This window comes from Salvelinus namaycush, chromosome 27, assembly GCF_016432855.1.
Source record: "Salvelinus namaycush isolate Seneca chromosome 27, SaNama_1.0, whole genome shotgun sequence".
NCBI classification, from domain to species: Eukaryota; Metazoa; Chordata; class Actinopteri; order Salmoniformes; family Salmonidae; genus Salvelinus; species Salvelinus namaycush.
In genome coordinates, this window is record NC_052333.1 from 28,549,729 (window position 1) to 28,576,055 (window position 26,327).

Consider the following 26,327-nt stretch of genomic DNA (forward strand, 5'->3'; position numbering starts at 1 on the left):
GCTTGGCATAATGGACTTGGACGGAGGAAGGTGATGATGTTATCGTTATTGATCTAAGGTGGACATTTGTGCACAATAACAATACACATGAATGAAATCAAAACATTGAGGGCTAATTCCATTATCTGCGACAAGAAATGGGTTATGGGAAAGAATTACAACATAACAGGAAATGTGTACAAGATAAACAAGGAACACAACACATCACTCTTTACATTTATTGGTATTTTCCACAAAATATTCACAGTCATTTCAGAATCAGTAGGTTTGGACGACATGTATATAACATGGGGAAATGTACATAGGCAAGGAAGGAAAACATACACTGTACATCATGTTATCTTAGAGATAATTTTTTTAATATGCTGGGCCCAAATAGTAACTTTTAAGATAAACAAGACTCAAAAGTATTTGTGTCACTTCTGTTTTCAGAAATTAAATAAAGGTCTAATATAAGAGCAGACTGGAATTTTCCACTTAACTCCAAATTAAGGGGAAATGTTACACTGCAATATGTTGAAATGTTGGACACTAACATTGAGAGTGTTGTGCTCTGTTCAGTCACAAGTCAGTTTGCTTTGGTACCCAGGGTTAGGTAACCTGGCTTTCTAATTGGGTCGCATGTTCATTTGGCTGGAGTTAATTGGCCTAGTTACAACAAGTTTTTAAGGGGTCGATAAAGAGTCCAGCTGTGTGGTGGGGAAAGCTGACAGCACTGGAATGTTTTTAGTGGGACACATCCATTAATTAAAGCATGGGCTAGTAATAACAATAAGGAACAGACACAATATATAGTGAGAGTGTGTGCGTGTCAACAAACATTCAGCGTCTGTTGGGATGACCACCCGCCCTCTGCACCCTCTCGGCCTGGCCCGCACCCGCCGTCAATGTCACTTCCTCCAGGAAGCTGTGAGAGGTCAGAAAAGGGACATTATGATATCATTCCTCACGAGGCTGAGAGAATCATGAGCAGTATTGCCGGTACATCAGCATCATCTCTGTGACTCACAAAATATATTTTCATCTAAAAACAGAAGCCCATGTGACAGAAGTATACTTGCAGACACGATTACCTCAGTCCTAGCCCCTTGTTACACAGACACACAATTATTGTGTCAGTGTGTGTGTTTCATTAGGGTTCCGGTCTGTAAAGCAAGGATAGGGCTGAGACATGGCAACAACAAAAATAAGAGACCCTCTAGAGAAATGTCAAAATACCTATTTCTGTTAGCTGATCAACCCAAAACATTTGAGATTTGAAACAAGAGAGACTTAGGCTTCCTGTCAACAAAAGGCAAGGTTCTAAAGAGCAGCCATCTTGTCTCTCTTACAGACCAAAAATGTTGACTTTTGATAGAGCAGTAATTACAGAGTACTATAGTGATATATCAGAGATAAGTGTGACATTTGCTGATGTTAATGCTAATCTGTTCGCAGTCCGTTTCCATTCACGCAGCCTCCTCTGGGTGACTAGCCTATATCAATGAGTGACTAAACACATGGTCTAGGACCTAGGTCAGATAGCCTACCATCCACCCAACTACGAAAAAAAATGGATTTTTTTATCCTGATGTTTAAGTTCAAAAGGCACAAGAAAGCAACATGGTATTGAACCTACAACCTTCAGGTCATAAATATGCTGTTTTTGGAACAATGCTGCCAAGATTGGGTCTCATTCAACCAGCCATATTAGAGTTCAATAACAGCCCTGGTTATCAAAAGGCAGATTCAGACCCCTGCGGTATGATTTTAGCGGTAGGCATATATTGTATGGGTGCCTTCAGAAAGTATTCACACCCCTCAACTTTTTACACATTTTGTTGTGTTACAGCCTGAATTTAAAATTGAAAAAATGTAGAGATTTTGTGTCACTGGCCTACACACAATACCCCATAATGTCAAAGTGGAATTTTACCAAATTAATAAAAAATGAAAAGCTCAGTAAGTTTTTGACCCCTTTGTTAAGGCATGCCTAAATAAGTTCAGGAGTAAAACTTTGCTTAACAAGTCACATAAGTTGCATGGAATCATTCTGTGTGCAATAATAGTGTTTAACGTGATTTTTTAATGACTACCTCATCTCTGTACCCCACAAATACAATTATCTGTAAGGTCCCTCCGCCAAGCAGTGAATTTCAAACACAGATTCAACCACAAAGACCAGGGAGGTATTCCTATGTCTCGCAAAAAAGGGCACCTATTGGTAGATGTGTAAAAATAAAAAAGCAGACACTGAATATCCCTTTGAGCATGGTGAAGTTATTAACTACACTTTGGATGGTGTATTAATACACCCAGTCACTACAAAGATACAGGCGTTCTTCCTAACTCAGTTGCCGGAGAGGAAGGAAACCGCTCAGGGATTTCACCATGAGGCCAATGGTGACTTTAAAACCCCCTAAGGTCGATGTCCACACCCCTGCGGAAATCAAATTAGCATAATAAAAAAATCCCCATCAAAATCTGTCCATTTAAGCTAGAGATACTGTATCTGTTTTTTTTGCATTGGATACATCTCAATCCATCACATACGCCTACGTAACAAAGGTGACAGAGCTAGAGCGGTGTTTGTCAGACCATGAGACAAAAATGAATGGAAGTACAGTATATATGGAGACTGTTTAGTGCCAAAAATACAATGTTAAATGCAAAACTTCAGAACAAACTTACTTCAAAATATTTTGTGAGGCACTACCTGTTATTCCATGTTGGGAATCTGTTATACAATGCGTTTGTATGGGTTAATAGCAGTAAGGCCCCCCCCCCTCAAAAAAAATATTAAAACAAAATATATATATATATATATATATACCTCAAGGGGTCTTAGAATTCTAAATTAAATAGCAAAATGATCATAGGTATGACCTTAAAACAATTCCATATAGCTTAGTAGTACCCTGGTTCGATCCCCGGCTGTATCACAACCGGCCGTGATTGGGAGTCCCATAGGGCAGTGCACAATTGGCCCAGCGTCATCCGGGTTAGGGAAGGGTTTGGCCGGGGTAGGCCGTCATTGTAAAATAAGAATTTGTTCTTAACTGACTTGCCTAGTTAAAGGTTTTATATATATATATATATTGAAGTCAGAAGTTTACATACACCTTAGCCAAATTCATTTAAACTCAGTTTTTCACAATTCCTGACATTTAATATTAGTAAAAATGACCTGTCTTAGGTCAGTTAGGATCACCACTTTATTTTAAGAATGTGAAATGTAAGAATAACAGTAGAGAGAATTATTTATTTCAGCTTTTATTTCTTTCATCACATTCCCAGTGGGTCAGAAGTTTACATACACTCAATTAGTATTTGGTAGCGTTGCCTTTAAATTGTTTAACTTGAGTCAAACGTTTTGGGTAGCCTTCCACAAGCTTCCCACAATAAGTTGGGTGAATTTTGGCCCATTCCTCCTGACAGAGCTGGTGTAACTGAGTCAGGTTGCAGGCCTCCTTGCTCGCACACGCTTTTTCAGTTCTGCCCACAAATTTTCTATAGGATTCAGGTCAGGGCTTAGTGATGGCCACTCCAATACCTTGACTTTGTTGGTCTTAAGCCATTTTCCCACAACTTTGGAAGTATGCTGGGGTCATTATGCATTTGGAAGACCCATTTGCAACCAAGCTTTAACTTCCTGAAAGATGTCTTGACATGTTGCTTCAATATATCAACATAATTTTCCTGCCTCATGAGGCCATCTATTTTGTGAAGTGCACCAGGCCTCCTGCAGCAAAGCACCCCCACAACATGATGCTGCCAACCCCGTGTTTCACTGTTTGGATGGTGTTCTTCGTCTTACAAGCCTCACCCTTTTTCCTCCAAACATAACGATGGTCATTATGGCCAAACAGCTCTATTTTTGTTTCACCAAACCAGAGTACATTTCTCCAAAAAGTACAATCTTTGTCCCCATGTGCAGTTGCAAACCGTAGTCTGGCTTTTTTTATGGCGGTTTTGGAGCAGTGGCTTCTTCCTTGCTCAGCGGCCTTTCAGGTTATATCGATATAGGACTTGGTTTACTGTGGATATAGATACTTTTGTACCTGTTTCCTCCAGCATCTTCACAAGTTCCTTTTCTGTTGTTCTGGGATTGATTTGCACTTTTCGCACCAAAGTACGTTCATCTCGAGGAGACAGAACGCGTCTACTTCCTGAGCGGTATGATGGCTGCGTGGTCCCATGGTGTTTATACTTGCGTGCTATTGTTTGTACAGATGAACGTGGTACCTTTAGGCATTTGGAAATTGCTCCCAAGGATGAACCAGACTTTTGGAGGTCTACAATTTTTTTCTGAGGTCTTGGCTGATTTCTTTTGATTTTCCCATGATGTCAAAGCAAAGAGGCACTGAGTTTGATGGTATGCCTTGAAATAAATCCACAGGTACACCTCCAATTGGCTCAAATGTCAATTAGCCTATCAGAAGCTTCTAAAACCATGACATAATTTTCTGGAATTTTCTAAGCTGTTTAAAGGCACAGTCAACTTAGTGTATGTAAACTTCTGACCTACTGGAATTGTGATACAGTGAATTATAAGTGAAATTATCTGTCTGTAAACAATTGTTGGAATAATTGCCCTGATAAGAGAAAACGGAGGATATATCAAGAACATTGTAGTTACTCCACAATACTAACCTAAATGACAGAGTTTAAAGAAGGAAGCCGGTATATCATTTTTTTTTAAACTCCAAAACATGCACCCGGTTTGTATAACGCACTAAAGTAAAACTGCAAAAAATGTGGCAAAGAAATTAACTTCATGTCCTGAATACAAAGCATTATTATTGGGATAAATCCAACACATCACTGAGTACCACTCTTCAAACTACCAAGCATGGTTGTGGCTGCATCATGTTATCGGCAAGGAATTGCAAGTTGTTTTGGGGATAAAAAGAAACGGAACAGAGATAAGCACAGGAAAAATTCTACAGGAAAACCTGGTTCAGTCTGCTTTCCAACAGACACTGGGAGACAAATTCCCCTTTCAACAGGACAATAACCTAAAACATATACACTGGAGTTGCTTACCAAGAAGCCAGTGAATGTTCCTGAGTGGCAGAGTTACAGTTTTGACTTAAATCAGCTTGAAAATCTATGGCAAGACTTGAAAATGTCTGTCCAGCAATGATCAACAACCAACTTGACAGAGCCTGAAGAACTTTAAAAAGAATAATGTTCAAATATTGTAAATACATTTGCTAAAAATTATAAAAACATGTTTTCACTTTGCCATTATGAAGTATAGTGTGTAGATGGGTGATATTTCAAAAAATATATTTAATAAATGTTGAATTGCACTGTAACACAACAAAATGTGGAATAAGTCATGGGGTATGAATACTTTCTGAAGGCACTGTATTTCCAGCTTTTGGCCCACTGAGGCGGTACACAGCAGTAGAGGGTGGCCTAGAACCAATCTCCCAAAGGGGTTTACTGTGTCTTTGTGTGGCTGGTTGCAGGGAACATTATCATGAAACAACTTGTGAGTGAGTACCAAATGGGCAGCGAGCAACTCATGCAGTACAAAAGGGGGGAAAGACACAGAGGAGAAGCTTAAAGATGCATTCAAGAGCCCCATTCCTATTGGCTTACAGTGCCTCTGGGTGAGGGGGTAGAACATGGTTCAAATGCCCACACGCTGCGCTATGAGCTAAAAAACAAAGCATGGGACGTGCCGTCACAGCCAACATTAAAAGGATAAATAATGGGCAAGTAGATGTTTCGAAGAGTACTTCAATGTGCATTAACATTTTCCGATCATAGAATTTCGTTTTTTTTTTAAAGCTTTTAACCCAATCTTCCAAGCAACACACACCAATGCCCAGAAGAGTTAGAAGCTAGGATCAACCAGTCAGGAGGGCAACACCTTGCCCTGCCACCCTGTGCAACCTATGGGTTAAGTGTCTTACTCAATGTCACAACGACAGGAGACTGCGTCTGTCTAGGGTCACTAGAATCTGCCCTAAGAGCTCAAATATAAACTGGCAGAATTTTGAATCTTGGAAAACATAACAATTAAAATACAGCTAGCACCAGATAATTGAAATATGATCATGTGACAGTATGTCAAGGTCAGCTTATATAAACAAGCCTGCCTGTGACAGACAAAACAGAGACAACATCAAGACACTAAAATGTAAACAACCCATATATAGCGAGTATCAGCATTTCCCTAGCATGGGACGGCAACAGCACGCTAAAAATAAACCTCACAACACACACAGGTGCACCTATCATCTTCGGCAGCACAAAAGTGAGTGCTGCAGTACAACACGAAACGCCTCAGGATCAGAGAAAGAAAGTTGCAAGTTCAATTCCCAGAGGTGGACATTGTTAGATGGTGTTGCATAACCGAGAGCGAGAGACACTTCACCTGAGTTGCATCAGCAAGTGCTATAAATGTCAAAGGCGCATCATCACTCAGCACATAGGTGCTGCTTAGCAACCCAGGCAACGTAATCGCACTGGTCTCTCTTGCCTAAATCCCTTGTCGTGTAAGACCTGGTCAATCTCGTGCCTGCTCAGGTTGGAATCTCATAAAAGGCTGATGAGGAGCACTAAGTTGTCATATAACCGGGAGAGAAGTGCATGGTTTGACGTCAGGGTTTGACGTCTGTGTGTGGGTGTGTATGTCCAGACCCAGTGACGAAAGAGAACAGGGGTGATCCCACACAGGAGTGTCAGAAGGGGCACTGCAAAAAGAGCGCTGACGCATCTCCTGAGCACCCCTGTGTCACGTGATCACACAAAGTTATATTCAGCTCAGCCTGAGAGAGAGAAATATGCATAGATAGATAAACAATTATTTATTCAGCCAACACAGTCAGTCAGACAGACAGACAGATAGATGGAGGGAGAGGGAAAGAAAGGCTATGAGTAGACAAAATCTTCATTCAGCAAACAGTCAGAGAGAAAGGGAGAGAGAACGAGAGAGAGAGTAGCGATTCGGTAAATACCTGGTCAACCAAAAACTGCTTTTCCAAAGAAGGGCCTCACAAAGCAACACAAATAACTATTAAGGTTCAAAAGAGGAAGGTATGCAAGCTGAATTACTTTAGGTAACTCCATTCAAGCTAGGGATAACATGGTAAACCATACCTATCACAACTAATATCCGTAGTCGTCATCTGAACAGTGAACCACCATGAGCAGAAAAGTTAGATATTAAAGGGACATTTGAACAAAAAAATTATAATGTAACGAGTGAAATGTCAGTTGGCTATGAAAAGCCAACTGACATTTATTCCTGATTATTATTTGACCATGCTTGTCATTTATGAACATTTTGAAAATCTTGGCTCTCTCTAATTCTCTCCTTCTCTCTTTCTTTCTCTCTCTCGGAGGACCTGAGCCCTAGGACCATACGTCAGGACTACCGGGCATGATGACTCCTTGCTGTCCCCAGTCCACCTGGCCTTGCTGCTATTCCAGTTTCAACTGTTCTGCCTGCGGTTATGGAACCGCCACCTGTCCCAGACCTGCTGTTTTCAACTCTTAATGATCGGCTATGAAAAGCCAACTGAAAATTATTCATGATTATTATTTGACCATGCTTGTCACTTATGAACATTTTGAACATCTTGGCATAGTTCTGTTATAATCTCCACCCGGCACAGCCAGAAGAGGACTGGCCACCCCTCATAGCCTGGTTCCTCTCTAGGTTTCTTCCTAGGTTTTGGCCTTTCTAGGGAGTTTTTCCTAGCCACCGTGCTTCTACACCTGCATTGCTTGCTGTTTGGGGTTTTAGGCTGGGTTTCTGTACAGCACTTCGAGATATTAGCTGATGTACGAAGGGCTATATAAAATAAACTTGATTTGATTTGAAATGTTTATCAAGTAAAATTCCCTTTTAAAATTGTTGAAGTTATCTCAGTAAATTGTATAAAAATTGAAATGCCCCTTTAACATTAGTGAAGTCATTTCAGTAAATTGAATATAAACTTAGTGTTCTGCACGTAAAGTGTAGGCTGACTCCGAGTCGATATTCACGTCATAAGAAGGAATCCCCCTCGACCATTACAACAAATTGGGGAAAACAAAACCATTCTTTCCCAACTTCGTTGTCGATTTTTTGTTATACATGAATTACAAAACATTTCAGAAAGCTACTGTGTTGTTCAATGTACCTGTAACCAGGTCAGAAATCCCAACCTACAGTTTGCAATGCTCCCACGCAGGGAAATAGAGCCTGCGAGAAGAGTCCTATGGCTTCAGGCTATTCGGCATGGGAGAGTTGGAAGTGTCCAAGTAGGCTACGCTTAGCTTTACGTGTGGAAAACATATATTCACAGGTAAGACATTTAACTTGTTTAATATAGGCCATTTGTAATTCCAGGAGTACTATTTGTAGCTGTATAGTCCGTTTGTGTTGCTGGTCTTGGCTAGCTTAATGTTCCCATCGGTAGCTACAGTGCCTTCAGAAAGTATTCATACCCCTTGACTTATTCCACATTTTGTTGTGTTACAGCCTGAATTCAAAATGGATTCAATTTTTAAAAAATTACGCACCAATCTAAACACACTACCCTATAATGACAACATGAAAACATGTTTTTGACATTTTTGCCAATTTAATCTAAATTAAATACAGAAATATCTAATTTACATAAGTATTCACACCCAAGTCAATACTTTGCAGAAGCCCCTTTGGCAGCGATTACAGCTGTGAGTCTTTCTGGTTTAGTCTCCAAGAGCATTCCACACCTGGATAAATTATTATTTTCAAAATTCTTCAAGCTCTCAAGTTGGTTCTTGATCATTGCAAGACAACCATTTTCAGGTCTTTCCATAGATTTTCATGCCGATTTAAGTCAGAACTGTAATTCGGCCACTCAGGAACATTCAATGTCATCTAAGCAACTAGTGTAGATTTGGCTTTTGTTTTCGGTTATTGTCTTGCTGAAAGGTGAATTCATCTCCGAATGTTTGATGGAAAGCAGACTGAACAAGGTTTTCCTCTATGATTTGGCCTATGCTTAGCTCCATTCCGTATTTTTTTTTTTAATCCTTGATGATTACAAGCATACCCATAACATGATGCAGCCACCACCATGCTTGAAAATACTGAGAGCGGTACTAAATAATGTGTTGTATTGAATTTGCCCCAAACATAACACTTTATATTCAGGACAAAACGTTAATTGCTTTTCCAAACTTTTAGCAGTATTACTTTAGTGCCTTGTTGCAAACAGGACACGTTTTGGAATATATTTATTCTGTACAGGCTTCCTTTTTTCCACTCTGTCATTTAGGTTAGTATTGTGGAGTAATTACAATGTTGTTGATCCATTCTCAATCACAGCCATTAAACTCTAACTGTTTTAAAGTCACCATTGGCTTCATGGTAAAATCCCTGAGTGGTTGTCTTCCTCTCCAGCAACTGAGTTAGGAAGGACGCCTGTATCTTTTGTAGTGAGTGGGATTCTTGATACATCATCCAAAGTGTAATTCACCATGCTCAAAGGGATATTCAGTGTCTTCTTTTTTTTTTTACCCATCTACCAATAGGTGCCCTTCTTTGTATTCCATTGAAAAACATCCCTGGTCTTTGTGGTTGAATGTGGTTGAAATTCACTGCTTGACTGAGGGATCTTAGAGATAATTGTATGCGTGAGGTACAGAGATGGGGTAGTCATCATTTTTTTTTAGGAAACACTATTATTGCACACAGAGTGAGTCCATGCAAATTATTATGTGACTTGTAAAACACATTTTTACTCCTGAACTTATTTAGGCTTGCCATAACAAAGGGGTTGAATACTTATTGACTCAACACATTTCAGTTTTTCATTTTTAATTAAAAAAACTTTTTAATCTAAAAACATAATTCCACTTAGACATTATGGGGTATTGTGTGTTGGCCAGTGACACAAAATCTAAATTGAATCCCATTTTGAATTCAGGCTGTAACACAACAAAATGTGGAAAAAATCAAGGGGTGTGAATCCTTTCTGAAGGTACTGTAGCTAGGATTCACTCACGTGGCTGCTAGCACCATCATGAAAAGGGCAATGAGGGAAGCCCTACAATATGACTTTATAACATTAAGTATTGAGAACGCTCGGGAGCAGGTAATGTTGAGTCATCTTTAGACATGTTGTACTTATCTTAAAATGCAGTTTTGTAATTGACTAAAAAAAGAGACAAGAAGAAAATTGCATTTGAAAAAGGTTAAGTGTTTGCAGTGAGCCGATAGGGTACCCACAGGTTGTTTTCCCCACAGGCATGCGGGTCCATGACATTCCATCTAATACTGACTGGGACCATAGCCGTGGGAAGTAGGGGTGCTGCAACATTTTCCCCCCCCCAACATTATAATACTCCTGTCTGACCAGACATAGATAAAAGTATTCAAAATACTACACCAGAAAGCATAATTTTGATAGTGGATTAATAGCTTCTAAAAAATATCTGTGGATTAAGTTTAATCACAAGCATTTACAGTCGAGAAAGCCGCAGTTAGGGCAGAAAGCGCTCCAAATATAGAACAGCTCGTTGCGTTGTGGCCATAGATATAATCCATAGAAGGATTTTGGAACCTCTAACCCTGGCACTTTTTATTTTTATTTAACCTTTATTTAACTAGACAAGTCAGTTAACAACAAATTCTTATTTACAATGACGGCCTAGGAACAGTGGGTTAACTGGCTTGTTCAGGGGCAGAACGACAGATTTTTACCTTGTCAGCTCAGGGATAAGATCTAGCAACCTTTCGGTTACTGGCCCAACGCTCTAACCACGAGGCTACCTGCCGCCCTTACTTTTACTGTTAAACTCATGGGTACACTAGCATCGGCAGACAGTCCTGACTTGAATGGGAACTGCCATCTATGGATTATATTTCTATGATTGGTTGCGGCTGTCAGTTTGCCTTTCCCAAATTTCTAAATACAATCTCGAGAAACATTTAGGCCTACCGTTTGAAAAGCAAATGCCTGCTGCTGAAAAAGAGAAGAGTAATCTGTCTGAAGAAGCTAAAAAGATTATTCTGAACAACTTTTGAGTGAACAGCACTGTTTTTCAAAGTAGCTTATCTTGACATATTGGCACAAACCCATCGCCCATCACCGGTGAGTAGCCTATGCTTCATCTTCATCATTGGGTGAGTCAGTGTCACTGGAAGCTTTATTTTCTAGCCTACTTTAGCCTATATTATATACAGTGTCTTCGGAAAGTATTCAGACCCCTTGACTTTTTCCAAATTTTGCTATTTTACAGCCTTATAAAAATCCTCAGAAATCTACACACAATACCCCATAATAACAAATCGAATGTATTAAAAAACATTTACATACAGTACGAGTCAAAAGCTTGGACACACCTACTCATTCAAGGGTTTTTCTTTATTTTTACTATTTTCTACATTGTAGAATAATAGTGAAGACATCAAAACTAGGAAATAACACATATGGAATCATGTAGTAACCAAAAAAGTGTTAAACAAAACTAAATATAATTTTATATTTGAGATTCTTCAAAGTAGCCACCCTTTGCCTTGACAATTTTGCACACTCTTGGCATTCTCTCAACCAGCTTTACCTGGAATGCTTTTCCAACAGTCTTGAAGGAGTTCCCACATATGCTGAGCACTTGTTGGCTGCTTTTCCTTCACTCTGCGGTCCAACTCATCCTAAACCATCTCAATTGGGTACTTTTTACTGGTACTGTATGTATTCAGACCCTTCGCTATGAGAATCGAAATTGAGCTCAGGTGCATCCTGATTCCATTGATCTTCCTTGAGATGTTTCTACAACTTGATTGGAGTCAAACTTTGGTAAATTCAATTGATTGGACATGATTTGGAAAGGCACACAACTGTTTATATAAGGTCCCACAGCCATGAGGTTGAAGGAATTGTCTGTAGAGCTCCGAGACAGGCTTGTGTTGAGGCACAGATCTGGGGAAGGGTACCAAAAAAATGTCTGCAGCATTGTGGCCTCCATCAGTCTTAAATGGAAGAAGTTTGGAACCACCAAGACTCTTCTTAGAGCTGGCCGCCTGGCCAAACGGAGCAATCGGGGGAGAAGGGCCTTAGTCAGGGAGGTGACCAAGAACCCGATGGTCACTCTGACAGAGCTCCAGAGTTCCTCTGTGGAGATGGGAGAAACTTCCGCAAGGACAACCATCTCTGCAGAACTCAGCCAATTAGACCTTTATGGTAGAGTGGCCAGACGGAAGCCACTTTTCAGTAAAAGGCACATGACAGCCCGCTTAGGTGCACATTTTCTATACATTTGCCAAAATTTCTAAAAACCTGTTTTTGCTTCGTCACTATGGGGTAGGTATTGTGTGTAGATTGCTGAGGATTCTATTTTATTTAATCAATTTTAGAATAAGGCTGAAAGATAACAAGATGTGGAAAATGTCAAGGGGTCTGAATACTTTCTGAAGGCACCGTATATAATATAGGCTACAGTAGGCTAGAAAATAAAACTTACAGTGACACTGACTCACCCAATGATGAGGTGATGATTCAGAGGGTGAATGGGCAAGACAAAAGATTTATGTGCCTTTGAACAGTGTATGGCAGTAGGTGCCAGGCACACCGGTTTGAGTGTTTCAAGAACTGCAACGCTGCTGGGTTTTTCACGCTCCTGTGAAAAAAGGTTTCCTGTGTGTATCAAGAATTGTCCACCACCCAAAGGACATCAAGCCAACTTGACACAACTGTGGGAATCACTGGAGTCAACATCCCTGTGGAACGCTTGACACCTTGTAGAGTCCATGCCCGACAAATTGAGGCTGTTCTGAGGGCAAAAGGGGTTGCAATTCAATATTAGAAAGGTGTTCCTAATGTTTTATATACTCCCGTGTATACTTCCATTCATTTTTTAAAACTGGTTCCGGGCTACCTTCAGACAGGTCAAGTGAGGCATGTGGACGCCCTACAGCACTGACATGTATGCGTTCGTGAGAGTCTCACCTTTTCATAGATGGGTCATATCAGTGTGCAGCCTAAACTGTTCAAATGCTATAGACAGAAGTTGACATATCGGTGGTGCCGACTTCAGACGAGTCCTGTGACGCTTGAGGGGGTTCTAGAGCAAAACGGAGAACACCATCGTGTTCGGGAGAGTCTCATCATTCCATTGGAGTTATCCCCAGTTATCCCGAACCGTTCGGACGCTACAGACATATTCGTGAGAAGACCGATTTTAGGGAAGACTCATGATCTGACAAACACCGCCGTAGCTCAGCCACCTCCCCCCGCCGATGCGGAAGGCCGCCACTGTCGTATGTAGTGGATTGGAGACGCAGCCCATGCAAAAACAGATATCTCTAGATTAAACAGATGTTTTTAATGGGGATTTTTGTATTATGCTAATTAGATTTCCACGTGGCCGTCGACTCTAGGGGGTTAAGCCATTTTGATCATATGTGTTGACCTGGTAACAGACAATGGATGTCTGGTGGCTATGTCTAGATGGAATTTGACTGAGGCGACTACAGTAGGTCACTAGGAGCGGTTGATGATACTGACCTCTTGGTGTTGTGGATGGTGGTGCCGCCCAGTACGATCCGAACACCTGGCATGGTGCGGTTCAGGTTGTAGACTGCCAGCGCCTCCTCATAGGTGGCCCCTCCGATGACGAACACTATGATATCCTGTGGCCTGAAGAGGAAATACATGGTAATCACTGATAGGCTAACATCCAGTTGGGCTCATCCAATAACGGTGATGAACTGTGGGCTTATGTGCTTATACACACAGAATATGTTTTTATTTTTTTTATATATTTTTTTACATATCATTGATAGTGTGTAGAAGTGTGTGTGTTTGGCTATTCAGGTGTAGGGTCTGAGGTTGTGTCTTTAACTGTGTGTGTGTGTATATATATATCACCCTACCTGTCTCGAAGGGAGCTGGGTCCTAGGTAGGGGAACTGACTGTCCTTCAGCCGCCCCTTGATCAGCTGGTCCAATGTCTCCTGCAGTAACGGTGCATGCTGCGTGTACACATTCTCAACTCCCTGGAGACATGCACGCACACAAAACAAAGGTGTTTTATTAGAATCTAGTTGACAATGGCTAGTTGGACACAAAACTACAGCTAGTATCTGTCTAAATTGTGAGGCGAATGGTGTACCTTCAGCCCCTTGAAGAACTGTTTGGTGATGGCGACTGCGTCTTGGGGGTTGATGAGGTCACTTCCTCTCACCCTCTTCCCTCCATACTCCACCATGGACGTTACCATCTGAGGTAAAAGATGCCGGTTAAACAAGATAAAAGGCATCCTTTGCTTCTTCTAACCCCGTCTAGATTGATAAAACAGACGCATCAAACATACCAACATACCGTATGTACATTGTTGAGTTGTATATTTATTTATACTCACAGGGGCATCGAAAAATCCCCAAATAATAACATCTTCTACATAATATAAGTTGAGTACAACAACAGTATACAGTCCTCATATTTCCCCAAGGGCCAAGTAGTGGTACAGTATAGAATGTTTCCTACCCTGCGATGCCTCTCTGACACGCCCTTCCTGTTGAGCTCCTCCATGAGGCCCGGCAGGATGCTGCTGCTGTGTCTCTCGTAGCGCAGTGCGTACAGCATCACCAGGCGCACCGCGTCCAGCTCGCTCACCCGCGGGTTCTGCAGCAGCCGACGCACATTCTGTGGAAAAACAGGGAGTACATTTTACATAGCCTTTAATACAGACTTGAATTCTTTATGTTTTAATGCTACTTCACTATGGTTTCTATGTGCAGTGTTTTATTGTACTCTGAAAGTCACTATTATTATAAGTGGCCAAGTCGATATACGATACAGCAGTGGGTTGTATTCTTCTTCAGCCAACACAATATTAATATTCATAATATTGTGTCTTTCTGAATGCTTTCATGTGAACTATTGGTGTCATTGTATAATAGAACATTGAGCTGTAGGCCCCTCCCCCATGTCACATTTCCATTGGTGTCAGTGATTGGACCCCTACATTTACATATTGGGCAGTTCTGTCTGGTGTCTTCTCTTTGTCTACCTGTCTACCACATGTTATGTCTATTTCAGTACTGTGTCTGGTCAGTGTCTTTTCTCTGTCTGGTTCATAGTTGACTTGTGTTTCCATCTATCTAGTGCCTTCGGAGAGTATTCAGATCCCTTGACTTTTCCACATTTTGATAAGTTACGGCCTTATTCTAAAATTGATTAAATATATTTTTTCTCAGCAATCTACACACAATACCCCATAATGACAAAGCAAAAACAGGTTTTTATAAATTTTTGCTAATAAAAAAAACAAAAAAAACAAAAAAACTGAAATATCTTATTTACATAAGTATTCAGACCCTTTGCTATGAGACTCGAAATTGAGCTCAGGTGCATCCTGTTTCCATTGATCATCCTTGAGATGTTTCTACAACTTGATTGGAGTCCACCTGTGGTAAATGCAATTGATTGGACATGATTTGGAAAGGCACACACCTGTCTATATAAAAAGGTCCCACAGTTGAGAGTGCATGTCAGAGAAAATACCAAGCCATGAGGTTGAAAGAATTGTCCTTAGAGCTCCTAGACAGGATTGTTTTGAGGCACAGATCAATTGAAGGGTACCAAAAAATGTCTGCAGCATTGAAGGTCCCCAAGAACACAGTGGCCTCCATCATTCTTAAATGGAAGAAGTTTGGAACCACCAAGACTCTTCCCAGAGCTGGCCGCCCGGCCAAACTGAGCAATTGGGGGAGAAGGGCCTTGGTCAGGGAGGTGACCAAGAACCTGATGGTAACTCTGACAGAGCTCTAGAGTTCCTCTGTGGAGATGGGAGAACCTTCCACAAGGACAACCATCTCTGCAAAACTCCATTAATCAGGCCTTTATAGTAGTGGCCAGACGGAAGCCACTCTTCTGTAAAAGGCATATGACAGCCCGCGTGGAGTTTGCCAAAAGGCACCTAAAGACTCTCAGACCATGAGAAACCAGATTCTCTGGTCTGATGAAACCCAGATTGAATGCTTTGGCCTGAATGCCAAGCGTCACGTCTGGCGGAAACCTGGCTCCATCCCTACGGTGAAGCATGGTGGTGGCAGCATCTTGCTGTGGGGATTTTTTTCAGCGGCATGGACTGGGAGACTTTTCAGGATCAAGGCAAATATGAACGGAGCAATGTACAGAGAGATCCTTGATGAAAACCTGCACCAGGGCGCTCATGACCTCAGACTGGGGCAAAGGTTTATCTTCCAACAGGACAAAGACCCTAAGCATACAGCCAAGACAACGCAGGAGTAGCTTCAGGACAAGTCTCTGAAAATCCTTGAGTGGCCCAGCCAGAGACTGGACTTGAACCCGATCGAACATCTCTGGAGACCTGAAATTAGCTGTGCAGCAACGCTCCCCATCCAACCTGACAGAGCTTGAGAGGAATGGGGAGAAACTCCCCAAATACAGGTGTGCCAAGCATGTAGCATCATACCCAAGAAGACTCAATGCTGTAATCTCTGCCAAAGGTGCTTCAACAAAGTACTGAGTAAAGGGTCTGAATACTTATGTAAGTGTGATATTTCAAAAAAAAGTACACAAATTTGTTTTTGCTTTGTCATTATGGGGTAGTGTGTGGAGATTGATGAGGAAAAAGAACAATTTAACCATTTCAGAATAAGGCTGTAACGTAACAATGTGGAAAATGTCAAGGGGTCTGAATACTTTCCGAATGCACTGTATCTAGTAGTGTATTTCTAGTCAGTCTCTGGCATCAAGTCAGTGCAGAGCAGGATTGGAGTGTTGATTAATTTCAGACAGAAATTCAATTGGTAATAATAGAAATGTGTTTCCTACCGGTAAATTTAAAAATAACGCTAGTTAGCATTGGTTTGCAGACCTAATTCTAACTTCCTACATACTGGACATCGAGACATAAAAACGGTATCCACTAGTTCATCTGACTCTGGGGAAGTAGATAAAGGACCTTGTTGCCAAAATCCCGAAGTATCCCTTCAACCCCAGAGCAGAGTCTTACCTGTGACGCGCTTGAGTGGTCATTCTGGCAGGCAAGCTCCTGCTCCACCTCTGACACCTCCATCAGGTGCCTCTCGCTCACCAGGCGAGACAGCTCGCCCACCACAGTCACGTGCTTCGACACTGTGCCAGACATCTTTTTGAACTGGGGGTAGTTGTCCACAAACGCCTGCAGAGAAAAACAGAGGGAATTATTTAAAAAAGAAAACAGAAAGAGATTTCTTAAACTTGCAGCAATTATTTATAGCTTGTATCATTATTGTAATTAAGAGATAATTCATCTAGTTGTGAGTGGTTATTAACTAATGAGGCTGAGATGTGTTAGTGGTCCTAAATGAGCAACTGCAACAGGACATGCTGGGAAATTGAGTTCCTGTACTGGGAAATTGAGTTCCTGTACTGGGAAATTGAGTTCCTACAGTGCCCAGCTCTCACCTTCATATCAGAGATGGACTCCAGCTTCTGTTGCTCCTTGGGCTTCTTCTTCTGAAAGTCCTCCATCAGGTTCTTGATGTTTGTACCGATTTCTCCAAAGTTCAGGTACAGATTCTGAATAAGAGAATGTGAAAGTGAATTGGAAGTTGTCAGCTAACGACTGGCCGTCGGAATTCTTTAACCTTCCCTCACTGAATTGAGTTCCTGTACTGTACAGAATGCTACACATTCTGCCTGACTTTTTCCCTTCAGAGTCTTGTTACAGAGGGTTGCTGGACGCCTTCCTAACCTCTAGGCCAGGGATCATCATCTAGATTCAGCCGCGGGACGATTTCTTTTTCTTGAGCGGATGGTCAGGGGGCCGTAACATAATTAGTAGACTGCAAATTTACCACAAGAAGACCAAATTGATATAACATTTGATTATAACATTAATCCTTTCAAATCTTGCTTGCATTTGTATACAATCACATATCTCTCTATTATGCGTGGGAATACTTTGGAACAGATTTCCAAAAGTAAAATCACTTGGTGCTGAAATGATGGCTTTTTTACAGTCTTATGTCCAGCAATAAGAAAACAAATTCGGCCAGTGGGAGAACCCTGCACTGCGCTACCTGCCAGCCTGCTCAAATGAGACTGTCTCAATGCCGAAGGGAACATTTGTGTAGAATTGGAACCAGGCCTAGAGACTGGGACTCACGTTGGCATAGAACTCATCGTTCTCTGCAGACAGCACCACCTCCTTCAGCTCCTTGCTGATCCCTGGGACTCGGGACAGGTCAATACGGTTGTTGTTGAGGCCAAGCAGCTCGTGCACCATGGCCTGGTACGTCCACTAGAGGTAGCAGGGCAACAAACAATGAACCCAAAACAATGAAACCCACAATTCAAATAAAGTACATTTAATCTCTACTAATTCCATTCAGCGATGAGGGGTGTATGAGGTTTTCACCAATTGATTAGCTTTTCTAATGTGCGCTAAAGATTGGTGCATTACATGTGACACAAAGGGCCTTGAGTACATGACCTAGTTTAGTGTGCAGGTTGCAGGCCTGGAAAATGTATGTATAAGACGCTGCTGCCCCCAAGTGACCAGAGGCTGCAGTACACATCAGAATGATGTGAATATTCTACAGGTATGTCGTTTGACTAGATGACCTGGTTATTGCCTACCTTTCTTAAAACTAACAGGATCGATATGACAACAGCCAGTGAAAGTGCAGGGCGCCAAATTCAAACAACAGAAATCTCATAATTAAAATTACTCAAACATACAAGTATCTTATACCATTTTAAAGCTAATCTTGTTGTTAATCCCACCACAGTGTCCGATTTCAAAAAGGCTTTACAGCGAAAGCACCACAAACGATTATGTTAGGTCACCGCCAAGTCACAGAAAAACACAGCCATTTTTCCAGCCAAAGACAGGAGATACAAAAAGCAGAAATAGAGATAAAATTAAATCACTAACCTTTGATGATCTTCATCAGATGACGCTCATAGGACTTCATGTTACACAATACATGTATGTTTTGTTCGGTAAAGTTCATATTTATATCAAAAAATCTCATTATCCATTGGCGCGTTATGTTCAGTAGTTCCAAAAACATCCGGTGATTTTGCAGAGACCCACATCAATTTCCAGAAATACTCATAATAAACGTTGATCAAAGATACAAGTGTTACACATGGAATTTTAGATCCACTTCTCCTTAATGCAACCGCTGTGTCAGATTTCAAAAAAGCTTTAGGAAAAAGCAAACCATGCATCTGAGTACGGCGCTCAGAGCCCAAACCAGCCAAAAAGATATCCGCCATATTGTGCAGTCAACAGAAGTCAGAAATAACATGACAAATATTCACTTACCTTTGATGATCTTCATCAGAATGCACTCCCAGGAATCCCAGTTCTACAATAAATGTTTGTTTTGTTCGATAATGTCCATAATTTATGTCCAAATAGCTACTTTTGTTAGCGCGTTTTGTAAACAAATCCAAAGTCACGAAGCGCGTTCACTAGGAGCAGACGAAATGTCAAAAAGTTCCGTTAGTCCGTAGAAACATGTCAAACGATGTATAGAATCAATCTTTAGGATGTTTTTAACATAAATCTTCAATAATGTTCCAACCGGAGAATTCCTTTGTCTGTAGAAAAGCAATGGAATGCGAGCTACCTCTTACGTGAACAAGCGGCACGAGCCTGTGGCACTCTGCCAGACCACTGACTCAAAGAGCCCTTATGAGCCCCTCCTTTACAGTAGAAGCCTCAAACAAGTTTCTAAAGACTGTTGACATCTAGTGGAATCCTTAGGAAGTGCAACATGACCAATATCCGACTATCTTCAATAGGGAATGAGTTGAAAAACGACCAACCTCAGATTTCCCACTTCCTGGTTGGATTTTCTCTCAGGTTTTGCCTGCCATATGAGTTCTGTTATACTCACAGACATCATTCAAACAGTTTTAGAAACGTCAGAGTGTTTTCTATCCAAATATACTAATACTATGCATATATTAGCAACTGGGACTGAGTAGCCGTTTACTCTGGGCACCTTATTCATCCAAGCTACTCAATACTGCCCCCAGCCATAAGAAGTAAAGAAGGACAGTTTTATTGCTTCTTTAATCAGAACAAGAGTTTTCAGCTGTGCTAACATAATTGCAAAAGGGTTTTCTAATGATCAATAAGACTTCAAATTATAAACTTGGATTAGCTAACACAATGTGCCATTGGAACACAGGAGTGATGGTTGCTGATAATGGACCTCTGTACGCCTATGTAGATATTCCATTAAAAAAATCTGCCATTTCCAGCTACAATAGTCATTTACAACATTAACAATGTCTACACTGTATTCCTGATCAATTTTATGTTATTTTAAATGGACAAAAAAATGTGCTTTTCTTTCAAAAACACTGACATTTCTAAGTGACCCCAAACTTTTGAACGGTAGTGTAGTTCTGACCTGGTTGAGTAGTGGGGTGATGGCGTCATCGCTGCGGTCCATGATGAGCAGGAGAGGAGGCACCTCTGTCTTCCTGAAGTCAAACAGCTCATACTCCTTGGTGATGATTTGCTGGAGGAGGAGAGGGGTAGTGAGATTGCGTGCGTGCGTATGCGCGTGTGATATTTGTTCATGTGATATTAGTCACCTTCACGCTTTCTCCCAGTCTCTTGGCCATGTCTGAGGACAGCTGGTAGCGGATCATGGGACATTTCTTGAGGGCCAACAGCACCGAGGTCAGACCCTGGGTGGTACGTGGTAGGAGCGTGGGCTCCCAGCTACGACCCTGCAACACACACGAGATGGGAATGCACTCTGTAAACAGATCCAAAATACAGAGGAAATATGTAATGTGTAGAGACAAACAAAAAACGTTAAACTAAAATCAATGCTGATGAATAATAAACCCCTTTATAGATTGTCACATATCCAAAGCGTCATGGCATATTTGCTTGTCCTACCCTTGCCACACCACTGAGGTTGAGGGAGAAAAGGTGTGGGTTCACAGCAATGAAGTCTCCATAGAACTCCTGCAGTCATATATGAGAGAAATTTGAATGATTAGTTTAAAGTTTAAACGTCAAAGGATAACCTGGTTATTACAAGTCTACGTGTACTGTAAAGTGGTTATAACTAGAAATAGAAATTATGAAAAATGTGGATTCAGGACTAGTAAGAAAAACCTTCCACCAAAAAAAAAAAATGTATACAAATACTAATAGTTGTGTACCTCACTGATGGATACTGTCCTACAGTACTGCCCTTAGAGTTAACTTACCTGCACTTCTGCAACCACCTCCTGTTCATCTGCCTCAGCCAGGGCTTTTATCTCACTCTTACTGATGACGTTGCTGAAGTCTAGAAAGGATTATGAGGAGGATGTCACCCATACAGGAAAAATTATATACTGGAATATATTTAAATATATTGGGAAAATGTATTTACCAAATATATAAAATAAATACACGCTCACGTCTCACAACCTGCTCTACCCCAATGACAACGTTGAGTTTCTATTGACCTCTGGTACCTTAGCATTAAGTTCCCAAAGAGTTATTTTGCATGCAAAAGTTGGATCATTGAGTTGTAATTGAAAATTAATTCTGCAGCTATTGAGGTATAGCCTACCTGCCACTTGAATATATTATATGAAAAATATAAAAAAAAATTAAATGAGGTTTATTTCGAAAAGACACTTGAACGTAGACCATATCTTTAAATATATTTTTTAAATAGATTAAAATATATTTTCCTGAACTCTCAATCACAATTTGTAATGTTCCATCATTTTTGTCAAAAATGTTCAGGCTTCGTAAATTTGGTTGGGGATCATTTATGGACAGTGATATTTAAACCGTGTCTCAGATTTTTTGAGCAGATTTAAGTCAGGACTGAGACTAGACCATTCAGGAACACTCAACACCTCTTGGAAAGCCATTCTGCTGTGTCTTTGGTATTAAATTTCATCGCTGAAAAATAAAACTATCGCAGGGTTAGGTTTTCAGAAGACTGAGGTGGGTTTCCCTCCAACTTTTTTCCTGGGCTTAACTCCTTTCATATTTCTTTTGATCCTGACAAATTCACCAGTCCCTGCTGATGACAAGCATACCCATAACATGATGCTGCCACCACAATACTTGAAGACTGAGGTGGGTTTAAAGAATTATCTGAGTTTTTTCATCCCTGCCTTACCAGACTCCTCCTTCCTAGCTAGCAGTAGACAGTGTTTTTCGCTCCCACCTGCCCTCACTGTTGTTAACAAAACCGCTGGAAAACAGTGCCCGACAGGCAGGGGGCAAAGGACACTGTCTACCGGTCGCACCCGCCTCCTAGCTAGCTTTCTAGTTAGTGACACTGTATATTATGTATATAAGTATTTCATTTGTATCTATTGTTTGCAAACTTTGCCATGAAATGAGCAGCAGCAGTACAGAACAATCGCTAGACCGGCGCATTAGACGCACATTCCTCACTCGCTAGATGCAAAATTAAAGAGGAATTACACTCAAATCTTAATGTTTACTTACAGACCTAAATAAAATGTGTCTTCTGATGTGATTTAAGCATTGACATGGACCCATAACATCCTATTTAGTTTTTTCTCTAGGAAAAATTGTAATTTTAAGATTAAATCTAAAACCAGGGAAAAGGTAACAGAGACCCTAATTTGGAGGAAATTTTATAGGGCCCCCCCCCCTTAGAGTTGTTTATTAACCATTATTTTATGAGGTATATTGACAGAAAACATAGTGCACTACTTTCTCTTGTACACTAAGTACCCGTGGAAGTGCTGCAGGGGAGAAGAGAAGAATGTGAAAATATTTGGAAGCTTGAAAAAAAATGTGTAGCTCACGAAATATCGTTTTTTTAAAAAGTAGCTCTAATGCTAGAAAAGGTTGGAGTACCCTGTCCTAGACACTGTAATGAGTGAAAAGCCTAGGAGGCCGGCTGTTTCTTAGATCGAGAAACCGGCGCACTTGGCACCGATGATCATACCACACTCAAAAGGTCAATAGTTTTGCCCATTCTATTGTTCAATCGAACCGTAACAGAATGCCTCAATGCCTGCTTTATATAGCAAGCCACAGCCACATGACTCACTGTCCATAGGAGAAAACCATTTTCGTGAACGGGGTGGTGCACCTAACGAACGGACCACTGAGCGTATTTGAAAACGGACAATTTTGGAATATGTCCATATATTTTTGTATATTTAAATATTTAGATATCTGTAATTTACAAACATGTTGTTGAAATATATGTCCATATATAATTTTTCCGTATGGGCAATAGCCGCCACCGTGAAATGTTGATGTGTGGTCAATCGCAATGTCAATCAATTTTGAGTCTTTTAGGTCTAAACCATATAAACGAGCCAGGGACATAACATCTTAATTCACTTTATCTGTATTTGATCTGTCTAAAAACCTGCACAAGAATCAGAACAGAGAACCATACGATTTAAACAACAGCGCAGAACTCCTTACAGATGAAGTAGACACTGTACTTTGGTCGCCGGAGCTCCTGTATCAGATTTTCCACATTCTCCTGTAAAGAGGACAGAGAGAAAGTCGGGGTGTCATACAAATCCAAAACTGAGCATGACTAAAGTACCTTGCCTCCAAATAGTGCATAGTGTATGGATGCAATGCAATATTCAGTATAGGTACAATGTAGTTGACATATGCATTCATACGGTTGTGGATGGACACAATCCAGTAGATACAATGTGTGTAAATGGTAAGTAACAAAGTCTTAAAGGCCCAGTGCAGTCAAAAAGATGATTTGCCTGTGTTTTATTTATATTTCCACACTATGAGGTTGGAATAATACTGTGAAATTGTGAAAATTATGATAATCGTTTTTAGTGTAACAGCTGTTTGTAAATTTCAGTCTGTTTTGGTGGAATGGAGTTTCGGCCTTCCATGTTGACATCGCCATGCAGATCATTTAAGTTAATATACCAATAACAAAGAGTTCCAAACCCCTCTGCCAATAACAGCACATTTTCAGTTGTTTTATCCTCTCTACTCAGACCACTCCAAGACAGTACTAGCAACATTCATGTCCTAGCAACATTCTTTTTGACCATTTTAATTGAAAACAATCACAGTAAGGTACTCAGTTGTTACCCAGAAATGATTTGATATAGAAATAAAAATGGTTGCATTGGACCTTTAATGCAGAGCAAAGGCTGGCTGCAATGTCTATACAGTGACTGGGGCACCTTGGTTGGCCTGAGGAAGCAGATGGCTTTGAGGTGCTTCATGTTGTCTCGATTCTGTGAGTCGATTCTTTCAAACAAGTAGACCTCCTTCTGTAGGATCTCGGATTGAGTGTAGACCACACTGACGATGCTGGTCTGATGAGACAAGCAAAAACAAATAGGCATGATGACAAAACGCAACTGTAATGCAGTAAATTTGTTTCTACATGAGCCAAAGATTTGTAATCTTCCAATGGGAGGAGTTGCTGACAGTATGACATTATCAAAAGCTTGGTTCTCGTATCTATATTATAAAAGGAGAAGTTTCCTTTTTTATAACCTAATCTCTACATTTGATATGAATGGCATTTTAGAGACGGGTCCAGAGACTTTTTTGTGATTTCACATGTTTTTTTTAAATAAAAATAAATAAATCGGGAATTGTTGAATAAATTAAGGTTCTGTTCCTTCAATGTGTCCGTCTCAGATAGACAACACATACATGGCCAAAAGTATGTGGACATCCCTTCAAATAAGTGGCTAATTTATATAAATATTCGGCTATTTCAGCCACACCCGTTGCTGACAGGTGTATAAATCTCAATAGACAAACATTGGCAGTAGAATGGCCCGTACTGAAGAGCACAGTGACTTTCAATGTGGCACCGTCATAGGATGCACCTTCCCAACAAGTCGGTTCATTCAATTTCTGCTCTGATAGAGCTGCCCCAGTCAATTGTAAGTGCTGTTATTGTGAAGTGGAAATGTCTAGGAGCGACAATGGCTCAGCAGCGAAATGGTAGGCCACACAAGCTCACAGAACGGGGCCGCCAAGTGCTGTTGCGTGTAAAAAGCGTCTGTCCTCGATTACAACATACCGAGTTCCAAACTGCCTCTGGAAGCAACAACAGCACATGAACTGTTCGTCGGGAGCTTCATGAAATAGGTTTCCATTGCCGAGCAGCACACAAGCCTAAGATCACCATGTGCAGTGCCAATCGTCGGCTGGAGTGGTGTAAAGCTGGCCGCTATTGGACTCTGGAGCAGTGGAAACGCTTTCTCTGGAGTAATGAATCACGCTTCACCATCTGGCATTCCAACGGACAAATCTGGCTTTGGCGGATGCCATGAGAATGCTACCTACCCGAATTAATAGTGCCAACTGTAAAGTTTGGTGGAGGAGGAATAATGGGGCTGTTTTTCATGGTTCAGGCCAGGCCCCTTAGTTCCAGTGAAGGGAAATCTTAACGCTACAGCATACAATAACATTCTAGACGATTCTGTGCTTCCAACTTTGTGGCAATAGTTTGGCCCTTTCCTGTTTCAACATGACAATGCCCCCGTGCACAAAGCGAGGTCCATACAAAAATGTTGAGATCAGTGTGGAAGAATTTGACTAGCCTGCAGAGCCCTGATCTCAAACCCATCGAACATATTTGGGATGAATTAGAACGCTGACTGCGAGCCAGGCCTAATCGACCAACATCAGTGCCCGACCTCACTAATGTTCATGTGGCAAAACGGAAACAAGTCCCTGCACCATGGAGGCTGTTATAGCAGCAAAGGGTGACCAACTCCATATTAATGCCCATGATTTTGGAATGAGATGTCTGACGAGTAGGTGTCCACATACTTTTGGGCATGTAGTGTAACAACAAAAGTAACCTGATACATTGTAACCACTGTCCATCGTTTGAACCACTACATTGTAACCATTCTATCTACATTACTTACCGTCTCTTTATCCATGAGCAGAACCTTCATTCCTGGCCCGCTGTTTTCTATCATTTTGGAGATATACTGCTTGACAGCAAGTGTCACATTCATTTTGACAACGTTCTGAAATTCTAGCAATGATAGCTTGAAAAATACCCAAAGGCCGAATTCTATGAACTAAAGATCTCTTGCACCAGGCAACGCTTCAATTCGTTTTATGTTAAATTAGTCTATTGTTGACAAATATTCAGCTCAGCTTCGAAATGAACCCGAGTTACATTTCCGGGTGAAGAATTGGTCAACTGAAGAGTGTAACGACTGATCTACGACCAGTTTGTAGAGCAAAGCACATGCAAAAGCATAAACTGAGCATGCATTTCACTGATCCAAAGTCAGCATGTGTTTGTTATATCCCACAATGCTCCGCTAATGGTTGCACGACGAGGACGCCATTTTGGTAAGGGCAGACCATTCAAATGAAACAGATATATTTTGTTATTTTGAGAAA

The 26,327-nt window shown here is 41.0% G+C and overlaps 1 protein-coding gene across 1 annotated transcript; it reads right to left on the reverse strand.

Annotated features, from left to right (window-relative positions):
• Positions 1 to 204: 204 nt before the first annotated feature.
• LOC120022661 (vacuolar protein sorting-associated protein 45-like) lies at positions 205 to 26,110 on the reverse strand. Its single transcript, XM_038966645.1, has 15 exons — positions 25,838 to 26,110; positions 24,125 to 24,259; positions 23,385 to 23,445; positions 21,176 to 21,255; positions 20,859 to 20,927; positions 20,546 to 20,683; positions 20,359 to 20,469; positions 18,093 to 18,227; positions 17,390 to 17,503; positions 16,956 to 17,123; positions 14,459 to 14,617; positions 14,085 to 14,192; positions 13,847 to 13,968; positions 13,479 to 13,610; positions 205 to 907 (listed from the first exon to the last, which is right to left on the reverse strand). Exons 1-15 carry the CDS (start codon positions 25,928 to 25,930, stop codon positions 823 to 825), a joined length of 1,710 nt encoding a protein of 569 aa, XP_038822573.1. The 5' UTR covers positions 25,931 to 26,110; the 3' UTR covers positions 205 to 822.
• Between the last annotated feature and the right edge of the window lie 217 nt (positions 26,111 to 26,327).